General features: G+C 32.9%; 1 protein-coding gene across 1 annotated transcript in view; it reads right to left on the minus strand.

The window, feature by feature from the left end:
* LOC106871037 (autophagy-related protein 9A) overlaps nt 1-20,548 on the minus strand; it is a 47,618-nt gene that overhangs the window by 11,574 nt on the left and 15,496 nt on the right. Inside the window, exons 4-15 of the mRNA XM_014917297.2 lie at nt 19,340-19,474; nt 17,946-18,081; nt 16,064-16,166; nt 14,338-14,437; nt 10,265-10,314; nt 8,760-8,841; nt 7,468-7,567; nt 6,791-6,831; nt 4,981-5,043; nt 4,163-4,237; nt 1,694-1,803; nt 265-305 (exon numbers count right to left, since the gene is read on the minus strand). Coding sequence (XP_014772783.1) covers nt 265-305; nt 1,694-1,803; nt 4,163-4,237; nt 4,981-5,043; nt 6,791-6,831; nt 7,468-7,567; nt 8,760-8,841; nt 10,265-10,314; nt 14,338-14,437; nt 16,064-16,166; nt 17,946-18,081; nt 19,340-19,474 — 1,036 coding nt within the window. The remainder of the gene's footprint in view (nt 1-264; nt 306-1,693; nt 1,804-4,162; nt 4,238-4,980; nt 5,044-6,790; nt 6,832-7,467; nt 7,568-8,759; nt 8,842-10,264; nt 10,315-14,337; nt 14,438-16,063; nt 16,167-17,945; nt 18,082-19,339; nt 19,475-20,548) is intronic.

The raw sequence follows: 20,548 nt of genomic DNA on the forward strand, positions 1-20,548 counted from the left end.
GAAATATTGTTGATTAAATCAATTCCTTATTTACTCAAAACAGATGAAAGACAGGATTAATACTATAGAATATTGAACTCAAAATTCAGGTAATTAGATACAAAAAATAAATTGTCTAGTGCTCTCTCAGTAACTCCATAGAACTGTTTCACATATGCAATTATTGTAACACAAAACAGGTTTAAATATTATTAAGAATGTAGAAATTTTGAAATTATAAAATTGGAAAGAAGAAAAACAAAATAGAATAATTTTAGATATTACCTCAGGTGGAATCATGCTGTGTAAGGTGGCAGTGAGAAAACCTGTTTGAAGAAAAAAAAGAGAAAAAAAATAAAATGAAAATCTGAATCCTATAACAATGAAATTAATTTTGCACACTTTACAAATACCAGTAATTTGTCAGAGATTGACTAAAATTGGGATACTAGATGTTGCTCAGTAAATTCCATCCAGTTACCATTGCAATCATGCTAGTACCAAAGATATTTCTAAATTTTCCGATAAGCATCAACAATTTTAAGCGTTTTGCAATAAAATGTAAGTGTCATCATTTCAACACAGGGCCTGGCATTTTGGATTCACTTATACAACATTCTTGGAAAAAATTTCAAATTGTATTTGGAGTGTGTATGGCTAAGATAGAGATTGTTCTTCTCAAATATAAAGATATTATATGTAAAAAGTATCAAGCATCCCTGTAAAAAGTATCAGCTAATTCTTTTATAATTACATCATTATAAAAAGGCTACAAAGTTTAGAAATAAATTATCAAGAGTAAAAGTAGTTAAACTAGTTTCTTTAATTTCTTAACAAAGACATAAGTATTATCATAGGATGCTGAAAAATTATGGAATATGGACTGAGAGATAAAATGTCAGAGAAAATCAGATTAATTTCATTGGAAATTCTTTAGGTTGAAAAATACTATGATTAAGATACATACTGCAATGCAATTCCATCCCCCATAAAACAACAGCATTTTAAAAGTTATGTGGATGATGATACTTGTGGTAGAAATAATAATTGTTTCTGATTTAGGTAATAGATCAGCAATTTTGAGGGGAGGTGGGGCTAGTCGATACCATTGACTCCAGTACATGATGGTTACTTTATCAACTTTGGAAGGATAAAAGGCAAACTTGGGCTTTGCAAAAATTGAACCTGCAATACAAAGAACAAGAACAAATATCACAAGGCATCTTGTCTTGCAGATGCCAGTGCCATGTTAAAATGCACTCGTGCTGGTGCCACATACACTGCACTCCTACTGGTGCCAAGTAAAATTACCTCATACCAGTGCCACATGAAATGCACTTGTACCAAGGCATGTAAAATGCACTCGTGCAGGTGCCACATAAGGTGCACTCCTGCTGGTGCCAAGTAAAGTGAACTCATGCCAGTCCCATGTAAAATGCACTCATGCCAGTGCCACATACTAACCCTCATGCTGGTAGCATGTAAAAAGCACTCAGCACATTCTGTAAAGTGGTTCATATTAGGAAAGGCATCCAGCTGTAGAAACCATGTCAAAACAGGCAATTGGAGCCTGAACAGTTCTACTGCTAGCCAGCTCCTGTCAAACAGCATGGAAAGCAAATGCTAAACGATGATGATTTTATCCAATGCTCTTATGATTCTACCAGATCACCACCTTTGTAGCAGTGATATTAATGATGATAAAAATACTTACCAAAAAACGTTAACAAACCAAGTACATATTCAACATCTAAAATATCTGAATCACAGAGAGTAAGGGCAAAGAGAACTGCAAAAAAGGCACCACACAACAGAGAACCATATCTGAAATATATGAAGATGGTAGCAAGAATCAAAATCATACAGGGACAAAGAGATATAGAGAAGATTTATTTTTCAGCTGATATCAGGATCAAATTATTAGCAATAGAAAAGAACATCCAGCTGTAGAAACAATGGCCCTACCATTATCACTTGGTAAAATTTATTCCATCCACATTACCAAAAGAAAACAAACATAAAACATTAACAATACCAGTAAACACACAGCTGTTTTATGCTAATAACTAGTGGATATTAACAGACCTCAGTGGACACATGCAGTAAGGATTACTGATATCAGTAGAGAATTCAGGGTACAAACATATGGTTCTAATGTTATAGTTGCTCAAATATAAGTACATACATGGAAACTGAAAGACACCTGCCATATATGTATACACATATATGCATGGGTGTGAGTATGTTAGTGTCCCCTTCTTTTGACACTACATAAGAGTTGTAACTGAGTGTCATTGTCATACAAGCAGCATCCTTTGTTTCCAATCTTCCACAACCATGTCTGGCCATGGGGAAATATAAACCTTACTTCGAAACTGTTGAGGGTTGGCAACAGAAAGGGCATCCAGCTGTAGAATATCTGCATCAACAAATTCTGTCTGACCTATGCAAGCATGGAAAAATGGACATTATGATGAGGATAATGATACTTATATATCTAACCATAGAAATTATGCTAAGACAGACAATAGTGCCTGGTGTGGCACCTGGACTTACCAGCTCCTGTCAAACTGTCCAACCCATGCAAGCATAGAAAACAGACCTTAAATGATGATGATGATATACGTATTTCACACTCCAGGCACTTCCCTGCATGTATGACATGGGGAATTGAGAGAGAAAAAGAGTACATAGTGTATGTGGAGGGGGAGAAGTGTAATCGAATTACATCAATTGTCCCTAAATAGCTTAGTTTGCAAGGCTCTAATAGTTCATAAAGTGCAAACCCCTGATTCGAAAGCTTTCTACAACAACAAAAACATACATACACTAATATAAACACTATAAATGCACACACATATACAAATACTAGTAGAGATACCTGGTGTTACTTGGGATTAAAATGGCATAGTTTGTATATAATATATTACAGTTATGTTGAAACAGGTGATATGAGAAAGTGCAGCATTGACAACAAAACATTTGTGGAGTAAATAATGGGTTAATTTGACTAAGCGACATGCTATGTGTCCCTTTGGAGTATTTCAGGCCCTAACCTGTCATGGAAAATTGAGGGTGGAGGTTATGTGATTTTTGAACACACTGAAAAGCTGTCAGTGGATATACTCTCTTTTGCAGCTGTCGGTGCTGTGTCTAACATGACCCATCATCTGAAATTTTGACACCACCATCAGGTTTGTTGTCCTACATCACTCATAAAGTAAATTTCTCTCTCTTTCTCTCTCACTTTTAGAACATACATAAGGTATGAAACCTCAGCATTTCTCTGTCATCTGCTATCCCTATCTTTCATCTTCTATAGAAACTTGTTTTCTGTCTCTGTTTCTTTCTCTTGTCTGTCTGTCTGTCTGTCTGTCTGTCTGTCTGTCTCATTTTGTGCGTCTCCTGCTCATTCTGTAAAAATTCATTTCTTTATGTTTTGACGAGAGCAGAAATTGAAAGAGAAAGCAAAAAGGGGAGAGAAAGCAGAAAGTGAAGGAGATGAGAAAGTGAAAGATGTATGTACGTGTATATGAAATGGATGTGTGTGTGCGTGCATGTGTGTGAGAGAGAGACAGAGAGAAAGATAGAGTGAGTGAGTGAAGGTGTGTTTCGTGATGATTGATGTCTTTTAAGGTACACAAGCATATAGAAAATGTGACGTCATTGTCATCATTGTATAAAATGTTTATGATAGTTGATTTATGGAAAAGATTATAATGGTAAATTTTTGAAATGCTAATATGTGAATGAAAATTGAGTTTAGTTTGTAGCCGAAATAGTACTGAATATTTTGATACTCCATACGTCAAAATCGGTAACTCGGTTTTGGAATGCATAAGAAATATGTATATATAAATATATATTTATATAGGACAGACTTCTTTCAAACTGAAATTACAATAGAGATGTAACACTGAAATAGTGTAAGAGGTAAGAGATTGATCTGGGCTCGCATTAGGCAAGAAGTTGAAAATGTTTTGGGCCCATGATACTACATGGACCCTAAGTAAAGCATGTGTAAAATTTGAATGAAATTGGTTGTGTAGTTTTCAAGTTTTAGGGATTCACACACACAGACACACATTCTCATCTTTATATATATAGATACATACACAAATACATTCATTGAGCAAAAACTAGTCTAATAAGTTTACAAAACTGAGTGAAAACTTCAACTTACTTTGCAAACAATACAAACATGGGTGAAGTGAAGATACTCATGTAAGCAACAGCAGGCTTGTATCCTCGGCTCAACCTACAGCAGAAAACAACACAAACTATAAAACCTCCAAGAGTTACGATATTTCAATGAGATCTTAGGAAAAAAATAGCACTTTAATTTATTTTATATTTTAATTTGAGGTAGTAATTTTTCAATATGAGCATGACCAGTTTTGCAACATTAGATAACTGCAATAATAGTTGCCATCGCCATTTTGCAGTCCTTGACACTTCTGAATGAACAAACCCATGTAGCTGATCAAGTCCTCAGTAATAACACAAAAGTCCATGGCATTTGTTAATATGTTTCAATCTGATCTCAATGCACACCCTTTACTCTGTCAGGCACAGTTTAAGGCTATCTATACCAGTAGCTGTTATCAATAAGAATGCTTGCTTTAATATATCGTGTATCATTTAAAATAATTAATATCTCAGATCATTAAGGCAGTGAGCAAGCAGAATTAATAGGATGCCAGGCAAAATGCTTAGTAGCCTTTTTGAGTTCAAATGCTGCTGAGGTCAACTTTGCCTTTCATACTTTCAAGGTCAATAAAACAAGTACCAGTTAGCCCCTCCTCCAAACTTCCTGGCCTTGTGCAAAAATTTGAAACCAATATCTCAGACCATAACTTAACAGACTAAGTCAATACTGATGGGTGATATTAGTCCTTCCTAGTCAAAAAGATACATAGAATCATGTCAAAAATATGGCCAACTACATTTATGCTAAAAACAGAAACAAACTGAAAGATACAAAATATCTTTAGAACTTACCGAACTTGAAATTCATGATCTAATTCATTAAAATGACGCAAATACAACCGAGCATAATTAGACCTACAAAAGAAAGTAAATTTAACACATTCAGTGATTCTAAAACAGATATTACAAAACTCTAAATCAGATAACTAACCTTTTATGTATAAATCATATAATTCAAATTCTCATGTCAGTTGTAAGCTAATGTTGTGCTCATGAAGTAGTTTCTTATATTTTAACTCAATCTCATGTTAGTATAGCTCAACATGCAGCTTAGGTGTCTATGTACTTTAGCACTGGGTGTTGTATTGATGTAACTTGAAGAAAACCAAACATTTCCAACAGCACAAACTTCATGCAATCATGAGGATTTCATGGAAGGACTATATTACTAATGAAGAGGTTCTGCTCTAGGCCGGACTGCCCAGCATTGAAGCTACCCTGAAACAATACTACCTCTGCTGGTTAGGAAACACCATGTGGTTGCCTCAAATGTGTCTCCATTGTCAACTCCTCTTTGCAAAGTTGACCTCAGGCACCAAACCATACAGAGCCCCTAAATTCCATTTCCAAGATCAGCTCAAGGCCACTCTCCTCCACTGCTCTACTGACCCAAACACCTGGGAGACAATCACCAAGGACCACTCAAAGTCATTGTCAAGGAACAAATCAGATGGAAAATAACAGTTGACAAGATGCAGAGATCAGATGTTGAAGACACAAAGAGTAACTCGCACTTGCTTGTCCCCTGCCAACCTTCTTCTGTGATAAATGCGCCTGGCTCTTCTATACCGCCCTTGGCCTGAAGAGCTACCTCAGATACCAGCACCCTTCACACCCATTGCAATGAAGAAGCTCAATCATTTGCTAGAGATTAACTACTCGGATACGAGTTAACAATGACGTTAGTATTGATGTGCTTCGCAAATTATGTCCAATAAAGGTCATTGATTTCTTAAACAGTACAAGAATTTAGATTAATTTCAATGAAGAAATGAACTTTTGTGATATTCTTCCATAATGAACTAAAATGTCTTCATTCAGGAATTGAGTCTGGAAATTCAGCTTGTGACAATTGATGGTGTCATCATTGACACCATTTTCTTTTTCTCTTATTTTCCATGCTTGTATGAGTGGCATAGGTCTTCTCTAGCACAGCATCTCACTATTTTTCACAATCTACCATGTCTGAGTCTTCCTCTTCCACAAATTCTTTCTATTTGAAATGCTTACCATTTCTATACCAAATGGTGACCCACTGCTCTTTCCTACTCTTACAAATCCATTGTCCACACCAGCTCAGTCTTCTCTCTTTGCATCTGATACTTCTTACAACTGGTTTTTCTTTCTGCTCATTTGGGTCCTATCATTTATGCAGAATAACATTCCACATCCTGCAGAGCATGCATGCTCTACATTCAGTCCCATATTTCACTAACATGCAACATTGCACTACATACACATGTATCATACAATCTACTCTTCACTCAAAGAGAGAATCCCCATATTGCCGTCAGAGCTAATCGTTCCTTGAAGTTTCTCCACTCTATTTTTACTCTGGCTACTATGTTTTCAGAACACGTGATACACCTGCAAATTAAGTTATCTAGATAAGAAAATTTACCAACTACTTTTAGGGAGTCTTTAGGGAGTATTTAAATAATTTATTTCATGAGTGTTCTGACTGCTAACTACACTTGTATTTAGCTACACCTTTAGTTAGTACATTGATGCATAAACTACACACAGAGTCTAACATATTTCTAAAAATGCTGAATATATTCAATTTAAGAAAAACAAAAAAGATATAAATACCAATTCTTACCATCTTCGTAGTCCCAACTGACCAGGGTCCCGCTTCACCAGCTAAAATTTTAAACAGAAAATGAAGAACAGATTTAACTTTCAGGAAACTCACTAAAGAAATCTCATGTATTAAAGCCTTAAAACTGTGGTTCTTTTAAATGAACTATTTAAGCATGTGACTCCATGAAGTCATACTTTTGGGAATACACCCTACCACAGTCTACCATATGAGCAGCATTATAGTAAAAGGACAACGTTCAGATCCATAAGAATGAATTCCATAGTTGATCAAAAATGCACTTTAATTCATTTATTAAAATTGATTATATCAATTCAGTTATATCAACATTGAAAGGGCAACAAATATTTAGTATGTCACATTTACTTATTATTCACTGTTCAATAAAATAAGCACGTAAATTCAAAGTTGGCATTTAATTATTAACCATAATGCTATATTTTAAGATATCAGGTCAAATTTAATGGGGTGTATATAAATGAAATGACCATCACATGTTTTTAATATATTGTTCATAAACTCTGGAAGTAATGGCAACTTGGTAAAGTTTTAACTTTGACTTTAGATATACTAAAGGTCTTACTCATCACAGTCTATAATTACAATGTGAGATTCAAATTTAACTGATTCATAGAGAACAGAATGACAACAATAAAATAGCAATGAATTGAACGAACCTCTGTGTATCTAAAAAAGGTATACATAATCTGTAGTCCAAATATGATTGGACATAAGACAAAGTTACCAATGGCCATCCATAAGATCTGACGACTGAGTCTGTAAAGATATCAAACAACATTAAAACATTTTTAACATCAGCAAATCTATAACATATAATTTGTATTTTTATCAATATTTAGCAGAAGCAACAGAGTGACTCAAGGGTCAAGAGTTTCGTGTACCGGTACTTACCAAACTAGTTTCAGACTAAAGAACTGAGGATTTATGTAGCTGGTGAAAATTATATTTCGCTGGATTATTCTAGAATGAATTTTAATAATTCATAATTTCTTACTAAATAACAAAATCAAACATCTATAAAGGAAGGTAAAAGGGAACATTGTGGAAATAATGATTCTCTCCAAGACATTATGAGTATACACAGACGTCCCAAAATTATGACACCCTCATTTTTTAAAAATTTATTTCTAGAAACAAAATAATTTCATTTGATGCATTTAAATAACTAATCTACAAGGGAGTGCTGAAAAGTTCCAGTTAATTCTGATTTTATTAACTGGTCAGTCATCACATATGTATATGTAGATGTGTGTGTGAGCTGATTCTAAACTCTCGTGGGATATCACTCTCTTTCTTTGAATATCTAATACTTTAATTGTATCTCTCACCCTCTCTATGTCTCTCTTGATGTGTGTGTGTGTGTCAGTCATCACATGTATATGTATGTGTAGATGTGTATGTGTTTAATTCTCTGAGGCCTAACATACGTAACAAACATGCATGCACACACACACAGACACATACACACTCATATACAAAATGTGACATCGTCATCGTCATGGTATAAAATGTCTTTTACTATATTTAACTATAGAAAGATTATTTTAAATAAAATGTTATATTGCTTTAATCGAAATGAGAATAAAAATTACATGCTGATACTGTCAGGGTCTACTACTATTACCTTGTAAAATTTGATTTGATTTGGTTGAGCCATTTGAGAATGCATAAGAAGCAGACTGACAGACAGACAAAGAATTATATATATAGAGAGAGATAAATAAATGAGCAGAGGCAACAAAAGTTCAAAACATGCCAAAATGAAATGTACACATGGGCCCCCTACACATATAGGATGACAGCAACTCCAGATAAGAACTGACTTAGATTGTGACAACCCATCCAGACCATCCCAGTATAGAAAGTAGATGTAAAATAATGATGGTGGTGGTGATGAAGAAGAAAAGTCTTTATAGCTGTAATAGAAACAATCTTTTTATCTACTCACCTTTTGGCTAACTCTTTTCGTTTATGGATATTTTTATATTCACTTTTAAGATGCCAATGGTCAAATGGTGCCCAAGGACTGTCTGGAATATTCAAAAACAAAAATGCTACTAATTTTCAACTTAAACCATTTTAAACTAAATTTTCTGTTAGCCAAATCATTGGTATTATCCTTAATTAAGATAAAGTTTAACAATTATAAAGAAATTGCCAATGGCTTGGCATTGTGCCTCATGAGAAGGGAATCCTGCTCGTTTCAGTTTCGAAAACATGGTACAAATGCTACCAGTCAAAGTCCAGAAGATAGAGACCCAAACAGTGAGTATTGAACATGACCAGAACTAAACTAGTAATATCTTAAAATAGACAAAAGGCTTAAAAACGATGAATTGGGAAGCATTACATTATCAGTTCATAATGATGAAATCAAATCTACTACAATCATTTTATTGTGCCACTTTAGTCAGCATGCCCTGTTTTACCTGGTTATGAAAGGTAGGTACCAAACTTCCAAGAAAAAACTGCTTGCACTAGACTAGTACTCTGTCCATTTTGTCTGATCCATTTAACACTTCTGAAACTATGGACAAGCATCATCTCAATAACTCCTGTATTCTATTAATAAAGGATTAAAAGATTTTTAAGATAAGGCTTCCATTTTATTGTGGAAGTGAAATTACATTTATGTTATTCACAATGAATTTAGTGACATTCAAAGAGAAAAATCAAAGCCAATGCATAGATTCAAGTTGATAGAAGCCTGCTAGTGTGGTAGTGCAATTTCAAAACTAGTAATTAGTTAGTGGTTGAAAAACTGTAAAATACAAAATACTAATTGGAAAACAGTTTGAAATTTATAAATGCATCAAAGTCATATAGTAATATATACAGAGGTAAACAGGACTCTAAATGTTATGTAGCGTAACTGTTTTACCAAGTAAATGACCTAATTAGTTACCAAGCAAGTGACCTAATTTACCAACAAATCATCTAATTAGTACTAGCAGCAGCAAAATAATTAGGTCGCAAAGAATATGGAAGAATTTTCAAGAATCATCAATTTTCTTGATGCCAAAAGAAATTCTCTCACTGTACAAAGTGTACATCATATGATGCAAGAGCAGCAGTTTAGGAGATCAAACTGACCCTGGTACTCCTTCTAAAGCAAAACAATGGAAAAATAAATAAATAAAATAAAAAATAGCCACATGAGATAAAGGTAAGAGTTTTAGGGGTTTTGAATGTTTATCTTTATAATCAACCAGCCAAAGTGATTATGGACATTATATGGACATCAATATAATTTCCAATTGCTTGTCTTCCAAACAGTCACTCACTATTTTCCAATATAAAAACATATAGATATTATGGTAGAATAGGTTTAATATGGCCTGGCTGCCAAACTGTACCTAACAGCTAAATACAGAATAGGAGAGTATACAGAACAATTCTTAAGTTACCACCGAACTATATATTTTGTTTGAAGGGAAATACATAAATACTTACAGAATAATATGATTTCAATATTTGTTTTTAGAGCAGTACTCAAAAATACACTGAAACAAAACAAAGACATATTAGGTTAATGTAAATATCTAAAACAAAGCTTAAAAAATGCTTCAGTTCCTAACTGTTGCTAATTCTTAATGAAACTCAAATAAAATTCACAATAGAGAACTTTCCCACAATTGGACAGTACTGCTGCAATATTTGTTGACATTCTAGACTACATCTATAAAAGACCGCTTCACATATTATATACGTGTGTGTGTGCACATATGCATAGTAGTTGGGTGTATATTCATCAGTTGTGGTTGGGTGTATATTATCAAGGGACTTGATACTGAGGACAGAATGTTTTTATATAGGACTTCAGAAATACAAAATGTTACTTAAGTTTTATGTAGCCTATAGCTAGATGTTGAGGAAGGTCAACCACACAGTGATCTATTAGATCTGAAGAAATGGATGCAAATGTGTTTGAACTCCCTAAGATTCTACTTCCAGGCTACATGAAACTTAAGCAACATTCTATATGTTTGAAGTAATATATATATATATATATATATATATATATATATATATATATCATGGAGTCTCCCATCATCAGATGACATATGAAGGTTCTGCAATTTCTTGCTGAGCAACCAAACGCGCGTGCACACACACACACACACACACACACACAAACCATTGACCCCCATGACAATGCTTTTTTTTATATCAAGCAATTAGTTTGCATTAACAGTAATCATCTCAGCTGAGATCAGCAATTAGTGCATGACAATGTTCGGTGTATATTTACATCATCCGCTTTAACCAGTTTACGGTGGTGATTCATTTAGTTGCCTGCATGCAGCAATGGTAATTGTGCCAATTGAGCTCAGCACACAGTGCAAGATAACATTCAGCGTATATTTACGTCAACCACTTTAGTGCAAGTACTGTTTATTTACCTAAACTATATCCCTGTGCAGCACACTCATGTGGTATTATTCCCGAATAAGATCACTTGACAGCACAAGTCACATCAACTTCATGTATTTACAATCACATAAATTCAAAAATTGACTTTAGTGTGGTAGAGTTCAAAACAGGGTACCAAACACAGTGGTATATCACATTGTGAGCAATGGTATCTAGTTCTTACATTTCAACTATATATATATATATATATATATATGTCCTAATTTTGGGACTGCCATGTTGGCTTGGCGATAACTATTAATTTCCAGTACCGCTGCCGTAGTCTCCTTTAGAGAGACTTAGAAATATTAATAACTCTATATATATATATACATATACACATATTATATACATACATATATCGTCATCATCATTTAACCCACAACTAATCATTCTAAGGCTATTACAAAGAATTTAGTTAGGAATATTTCACTTAGACTTTCTAGATTATCTGCTAATGTTGATATCTTCAACGATAAAGCTGAATTTTTTAACTCTGCCTTACTTAAAGCAGGCTATAAAGAAAAAATTATCTATATTAACCCTACTGACATTAATTCTATCTCTATTAAGCAGGACATGAAATCAAGTCATAATGATATTCACAATATTAATTTTAGTTCGAATAACAACACTAAATCGAGTAATACAATTCTGCAGCAGAAGGGAGATATCCATTATTTAAAACCCTTTTTTCACTATAAAAGTACATCGAGGACTTTTAAAGATAATTACCCTAATAACAAGGTATGTCCTAGCAAAACTGTTTGGTTGATAATTCCATATGGTAAGCAGATCAAATCCAACCTCCCTTACCAGTTTCGTGAAGCTATAGAAAGTAATTTCCCAAAAAATTCAAGATACTATTCGATTATTAATTCACACTGAATCAGCATAAGGTTTTCTAACACAAGAAATCTTTCACAAATCATCTCTTCACATAATAAGTTGTTAAATACAAATCCACTTAATGAAAATAGTAACATTGATATTGTTAATACTAACCATTCTTTAAATAATAATTACAACGATGTTAGTGCTTCTGGTGTGGATTCCAATCGCAATTGTTTCCTTAGCAGTAATTCTAATACTAGAAAGTTTATTTATCACTGTAAAATTACTTCTAGTTCTGATGTTTTTTTTTTATACGGGTATTTCTTCATCTCAGTTGTCCAAAAGAATTTTTAATCATTACTCTACATTTAGACATATCAATAAACATAACAATATTGGGCTTAGTAAATTAATTTGGTATCTAAAGGATCATAATAAACAATTTGATTTGGAATGGAACATTTTATCTAAATCATTTCCATATGATAAAGGTAAATCTTTTTGTCTATTTTGTAACAACGAAATGTATTTCATCCTGTTCTCAGAGAATCTTCTTGTAAACACGTTTAAAGAATGCACTTATCATTGCAAACATTAGCAAAAACATATCTTTAGTTCCTATAAGTGATTTCTCCCATTCTATAAAATTTGACCTTTAACTGTCTTCTTACATTTCACTTCCCCTAAATATATCTACTTTCAAGCCTTTAAGATTTATTCATATTCACCCATCACTCTATATCTCTCCACTATTAGTTTTCTGCTAATTTCTTTCTTTCTCCTCCTCCTCTATAAACTGCCTTTGATGTTATATCTATTAATATAAAAAAAAAAAAAAACTTGCTAGCGTTCCCTTCATCATATACGCAGTCATCACATTCTGTTAAAATGTCTTACTGATGTGTTTGGTTTCTTTCTTTCCCTGATGAGAAAATTGCATTCTTTTACATCATTTTATTCCTTCTGGAATAATACCAGTGTTTTCTTAGAAACATGTGGGAAGTAAAAAGATTTGAAAAACATCTGCATTTAACTCCATTTATTTATTTATTTATATACATATATATATATATATATATATATATATATATATATATATATATATATATATATATATATTACAAATTAAAAGGGTAAAGGTTTATCAATTTATTAATTTATTAATAAATCAACAATTAATAATTTTTACCAAGCCCTTCGGTATGTAAGCACCATTATCGGTGGAGAACTTATTTAAAAGTTCATATATATTTATAAACATAATTAAGGGATCAGCAAATATTTGCTTCACCATATAGCGAAGTTCAGAAATAGCAGCTAAAAAAGCTGCTATTTCTGAACTTCGGTATATGGTGAAGCAAATATTTGTTGATCCCTTAATTATGTATATATATACATATACAAGCATGCATGCATGCCCACACACACACGACAGGCTTCTTTCAGTTTCTACCTACCAAATCCAGTCACTAAGTTTTGGTTGACCCTGAGCTATAGTAGAAGACATCTGCCCAAGGTGCCATGCCGTAGGACTAAACCCAAAACCACACGATTGAAGATCAAACTTTTGACCACAGAGCCATACTTAGCACAAGGAGAAAAGTTCCGCGGAAAGACATAAAACCAATTGAATGAACACCAGTATATAACTGATAAATATTCTATCAATCCTACAGAAACAATGAGGAAAATCAATGCTAACAGGATTTGAAGGACATAAATGAATACCTGTATGTAATTAATCTGATATTCCATTAATAATAATAATTATTAATATAAGGGCAGTAGATTGACAGTATTGTCAGAGCATTGAAGTATTTTGCTCTAGTTCATTAGATTCTGAGGTCAAATCACACTGAGGCCAAACTTACCTTTTACCCTTCTGGAATCAATAAAATAAAATATCAGTCAAATGCTGCGGTCAATTTAATTGACTAATCTCTCCCTTCATATTTCTCGTCTTGTGCTTCTGGTAGAAATGACTAACAGATATGATAGAATAGGAGACAAATTAAAAGCTATGTGGTATTTAGTTCCAAGCCTTTATGTTCTAAGTTCAAATCATGCCAGTGTCAAATTTGCTTTTAATACTTCAGGGGTAAATAACACAAAGTACCAGTCAATATAATCAACTAACCCTCTTCCTCTAAAACTGCTGGCCTTAAGCCAAAACTTGAAATCATCATCTTCATCATCATCATCATTATTATTATCATTATTATTATTATTATTATTATTAACTATAAAATAGAAGCATATGTAATAAAGCCAACACTTACCACTCTCCAACAAACGGAAGTCGGAATCTGAGAGGCAACAGTGATTTATTGATCATCGCTATCATGTAGTTTTTGAATCTCAAAATTCTATGATAGATGTCTATAAGAGAGAATGAAAATATAATACACAGGGTGAGAATACAAAGTGGCCTATACTTGTGACTAACAAGAATTAAGTATTTGATGTTTAGCAAGAGTATAGGGATTTTCAAAACATAAACTGTTGGTGCAAAAATAATTGTGTATTTGTTATTATATATTTTTTATATATATTTTAGAATAAACTTTTAACTATGTTCATGTAAGAAACCAGTTTTGAAGCACAGATTTCAGTTCAATTTATGCTGTTTCTCCTTTGCTTTCATACATACATACATACATAAATCATAGATGAGAGAACAAACATCATATTTGAACCAATGACTTTATATAACCCCACGCTTCTATACATTTCATCATATACAAATAATACCATGGCCTTTAACATATAAAAGAAACATATTTATAAACACCAAAGGTAAAAATATATATGCAAATATAAAAATATATAGAAGGACCAGTCCGGAAAAAGTATATACAAATCGACTAAAATAGGTGATCAAAATGAATTACTAAAACATATCATTTGGCTAAAAAAATGTTTTACCCCTGGTTAAAAATATATCAAAATAGTCAGTTTCTAAAAATGAAGCAATCCATAGTAGGTCCGATATACAAGGACTGTAAGAGAGTTCCCAAAAAAGGGTAGGTCAAAATTCACATCTATAGCCATTTCACAGGAACTACTTGACGGTGAAATTCCTAGAGAGCTCTGTTCATCCTGATGAGGGGGTCATCTCCGAGATGCGCTTTAACTTGCAATCAGACTGTGGCAATGAACTCCTGAAATGGCCACAGATGTAAATTTTGACCTACCCTGTTTTTTTGAACCTCTCTTATGCTCCTTGGATGCCAGACCTACCATGGATCACTTCATTTTTAAAAACTGACTATCTTGATATATTTTTAACTGAGGCGCAAAAAAATTTTTTAGTTGATTGGTATGTTTTAGTAATTCATTTTGATCACCTATTTTAGTCAATTTGTATATGCTTTTTCTGCACAGGTCCTTCTATATATTTTGTATTTTTATATGTGCATATATATATATTTTACCTTTGGTGTTTATATATTCCTTTTATATGTTGAAGGCTATGGTATTATTTGTATATGATGAAATGCATAGAAGCGTGAGGTTCATTGACCCAAATTTGATGTTTATTCTCAATGATTTTTGTCTCCGTCTCAATTTCACTTGGGCACTTCTTTTTTGCAGTCTTTTTCTTTTATTTGTTTCAGTCATTTGACTGCGGCCATGCTGATATTTTTTTTTTGTTTCCATAAAAAGAAACAAAAATTATTTCTTGCCATATACAATATATATACACACACACACATTTACAAAACTTTGTAAAGGGATTTCATGGAAACTGAAAGAAACTTGTGTGTATGTAATACATACACAACAGGTATTTTTTAGTTCCCATCTCCCATATTCACCAACAAAACTTTGGTAACCCTGGGACTAGAGCAGAAGACACTCGCCCAAGGTACCATGCTATAGGACTGAATCTGAAACCATATAGCCAGGAAGAGAATTTCATAACCATACAGCCACACCCGCACCTAGTAATAGATGTATAAGTCAGGTGTAATGCAACAGATGTAATTTTAGAGTCATACTCACCGAGCTCAGTCAACTCCTGTTTATGGATGCACATTTGCTGCTCTTTCTGAACTTCTAGAAGCCGACAAAGAACATCATGCCAAGTGTAATTACCTAGCTCAGCCTACAATACAATGTTATTGATCATAATTATTTATTCAAAGCCAAGTGATTCTAAATAAGATGTCAAAACAGTTGGAGAAATATAGACTTCCAATTCTTTTAAATACATTCAAAATTATAAATGTACAGTATTTTACTCTGTAATATTAAAACTTTGTAAAGGTGGCAAGCCAGCAGGATTGTTAGCATGCTGGACAAAATGCTTATTGGCATTTCATCCATCTTTACATTTTGAGTTCAAATTCCGCCAAGGTCAGCTTTGTCTTTCATCCATTTTGGGTTGATAAAATAAGTACCAGTCAAGCACTGGGGTCAACTACCAACTATCCTCCCCTCCAACATTTCAGGTCTTATGCTTATAGTAGAAAACAATGTTGAATTTTGTAAAACTTTCTGTGGTATTCCTCCATACAAACTAGTGTAATAAGATAGATCAACAACATTGACAGGAATCATTCAGAGACCTTAATTTGAGCAACATCATGCAACACAGATTTCTTAATTTATTTGCCTGCTTCTGAAAGGACCATACAAACAAGGTGCGCTAATGTTCAATCCCAGGCATTTCAAAATATTAAATAATTTAGAGAATGATACTCCATGGATGAGCATATCAACCTATCACAAATATTATGTAGAGGAAGATTAAAAGTTAGTCACAGAATTAAAGAAAACCACTCAAATTCACCACTCTTGTTCTTAGTACTGTCCTTAGTAGCACTATTCAACTAATACATGGCAGTTCAGGCTGATAGAAATAACAGTCAGGTCTCCCTGAAGTCACACTCTACCATTTAAAAAATGAGAAACACTTAGACAAAGTAGTTCTAAATGTCCCTAAAAAAGACGGTACATGGCTGGAATGCCTTTGAACAAGGGTCTATTCAATTAATGTTGACCTGAAAATAAAAAACAACAGCAGCACTGTTCTTCTCTAAGAATATATTTACAATCAGGGGAATTGAGTCATTAAAAGTTCCTTTAGTGTGCTAGAAACAGCACAGCACTAATAACAGCATATACAGGATATCAACAGTACAAATGGCAGCATATATAAGCTATCAACAGTACAAATGGCAGCATTTATAAGCTGTCAACAGTACAAATGGCAGCATATATAAGCTATCAACAGTACAAATGGCAGCATTTATAAGCTGTCAACAGTACAAATGGCAGCATTTATAAGCTGTTAATGGTACTAATAACAGCATATATATACTGTCAACAGCGTTGGACAGGTTACCAGCAATTCTTGTAACAGCATATTCAGGCTTTCAACAACATTAATAACAGTATAGACAAGTTGTCGTCACTATTAACAGTATAGAAAGGCTGTCAACACTATTAACAGCATAAACAGGCTGTCAGCATTATTAATAACAGCATAGACAAGCTGTCAACATCACTAATAACAGTACTAATAAAGCATATGCAGGTTATTATATCTTCAGCTAAGAACGGTTATCAAAGTTTATTTCATGCCAGCTTATTTTTACAAATAATCAGTAAAACCTGTAGACAAGACACTGTGGATAGATAAATAGCCATATAGAAAGATACAACATTACAGAGCTTGAAACTTTGAACACTAAATTACAACTTCTTTGCCCCAATGTTGACAAGTTTGTGACACTGGCAATAAGCCAAATTTTAACAGAAGCTAATCAATTTTTATTCAAAGAGTTTTAAATCTGATTGGTGAATAAAAATCTAAAATATTTTGAAAGATATTTATAGATATATGATTATAGATATTACAATATATTTTAATCATACTTACAGAAGGAATTTTGAGAGCTTCAATAAAGAACCGCCTTGTTTCCAAAGATTTGAGGATGTTATATAAAAATTTGAAAACATTAGCCAAAAAGACTATAACAAAGAGAATTACCAATGCTACCAGCCAAAAGTTGAAACTGAAATCAAACAAATCTCCAAATTAGTTTCTTCATACAATAAGCATTTCACAAAAATTATAAATTTATAAAAATTCTAAAAGTCTAAAATAGTTCCTTGTGTAGCTTTTCTTTTTTTAAAGGTGTTAATTGTTTACAATTATGTTAGAAATTAGTATGTTTTCAACATTACAAATCATTAGTGTATTCTAGTTGTTGGAAGGTTAAAATTTTAAAATGTGAAATGTTTTCACTTATTTTTCTATTATACACAGTTTAAAAGACCATTCAGTTTAATATATCAAACTTAAAAAAACTTTCAGTTTTACTTAATTAAAAATTGAAATCAAAAATGTCTTCTCATTATGTAACTTTATGAAAATTGTTATAGAATCTAATGAATAAGATGATATGTGACACATAAATTTTTATAGGAAAACTAATAGGGAAGTATTTTAGTTACTAAGGAAGATTCCTATGAACAAAAGAGTTTACAGTTTGGCTGATGTTTTGTGCATTGTCAAGAGATATAGCTCACACTGGCTCAGTCTACCTAGAATATGTAGGTAAATTTAATTGCTATATACCCCGACCAGTATTTCCTCTGATTGCAATCTTGATATTAAATCAATCTAAAAGATTACATGGTTAAACAAGAGAAAAGCAAGATGGTAAGCTGGCAGAATTGTTGGAGCATCGGAATGCTTTACAATGTTTGTTCCAGCTTTGTGCATTCAAATCTCACTGACGTTAACTTTGCTTTTCATCCTGTTAGGGTCCATAAAATAAATACCAGTCAAGTGCTAGGGGCAATGATGTCAACACCCTTCCTTCAAATCTACTGGTCTTGTACCAAAATTTGAAACCATGATTATAGACAAAAGCTATGCAATAATTCTCACAGATGGATCAATTTTAGTTACAAACAGTAAACTCAAATTCCTGTATGATCATAAATAAGAAAATATATAACATTCAGAAAAATTACTATTTTATTTCTGTTAATTTAAAATAACTGCTTTTGATGAGTCAGTGGGGTAATTTTGTGAAGAGGTACAAAAGGCAACTAAACTGGCTTCACCACTTTACTGGAGTTCATTTTATCTTCTCATTCCCAGAAAAATCAAAGACAAAGTCAATTCCAACATTAATTAAAATGACTAAAGAACTATATACCTTCATCAACCCAGCCTTTCTACTATAATGGACATCTCCAAAACCTTGGGCAGGATTAAAATAATAATAAAGTCTAGCAATGCTTTTGAAAAATATAACTTACTATGAGGACCAAAGATGAACTGATATCATCAGATCAGGAATGGTTAATTTTGGTCCAGTGTGTTGATAATTAAACAATAATTGATAGTTGACGAAATGCAGACAGAGTAACAAGCCTCCAAGTATGAAGATAGATCTAAAATAAAGAAATAAAGAAATCAATTTCAATTATGATGTAAGTGTATATGAATTTTACATGATCTTTTTATTACAAGTTTATCCCAAGATAAAATTTAATGGTTTCAATTTTACATTTTTAGAAGTTAGATATCCATACAATTAGAAGCAAGATTGAGAAAGCAACTGACCCTTTGCAAGTTTCAGTATAAGGTATTTTTTTCACATCCAGAATAGTGCACTTCCTCTGTGCACAGATGTCCAATGTATTGTGTATGAGCTTTGTCTTCCTATTGCTAATATAATTAAATTCTAGTCTTCGAAAACATCTCTCAATTTGTAATTTTTTTCTATCCTAAAATTTCTAAATTCTGATATAAGGTGCTGTGAGTGAAAGATTAAGTTGGATTGATAACAACCTCAGTTTCCATATGGATGGCATTAGGCCTCATCACAGAAACTAAGATCTAAGGTTTATTAACATGAAGGACTGACACAAAACCAAAATCAATAGAAAAACAAGACATAAATATATATACTGATATGTGAATGGTGTTTGGAGAACAACCAACAAAAAAATGGTATGTAATAAGTAGCAATAAACTTAACATCAAATATCATATACAGTACTATACCAAGGACTGCGACACAACAGAACTCACTTCATTTTAATAAATTCTTACAACATACAAATCTCAACTTTATCAAGTTCAATACTGATTGTAGCATAAAACAGGATTTGAACTAAGAACATAGGAGAAAACAACATACTGTATTCCTTCAAAGGTAAAGGCATTACCTTTACCTTTGGAGCAGTTGGGAATGTTGGCCTGCTCACCTAGCTAGCAGGGTAGCATCATTTGAAAGCTAAAACAATGCCAAGCGCATTGTTACCAGAGATGTATTACAGCATCTGATTTTTTGATATCAGGATAGTGATATCATCATCATCATCATCGTTTAACGTCCGGTTTCCATGCTAGCATGGGTTGGACGATTTGACTGAGGATATCAGAAGCTATCAACTATATCCAGTTTTTCTCCCTGGAATGTGACAGAAGTTGTTTTCTGCACATTTTCAGTGTTTATTGCA

This window comes from Octopus bimaculoides, chromosome 9 (assembly GCF_046866305.1).
Source record: "Octopus bimaculoides isolate indiv1 chromosome 9, ASM4686630v1, whole genome shotgun sequence".
In the NCBI taxonomy this organism is placed as follows: Eukaryota; Metazoa; Mollusca; class Cephalopoda; order Octopoda; family Octopodidae; genus Octopus; species Octopus bimaculoides.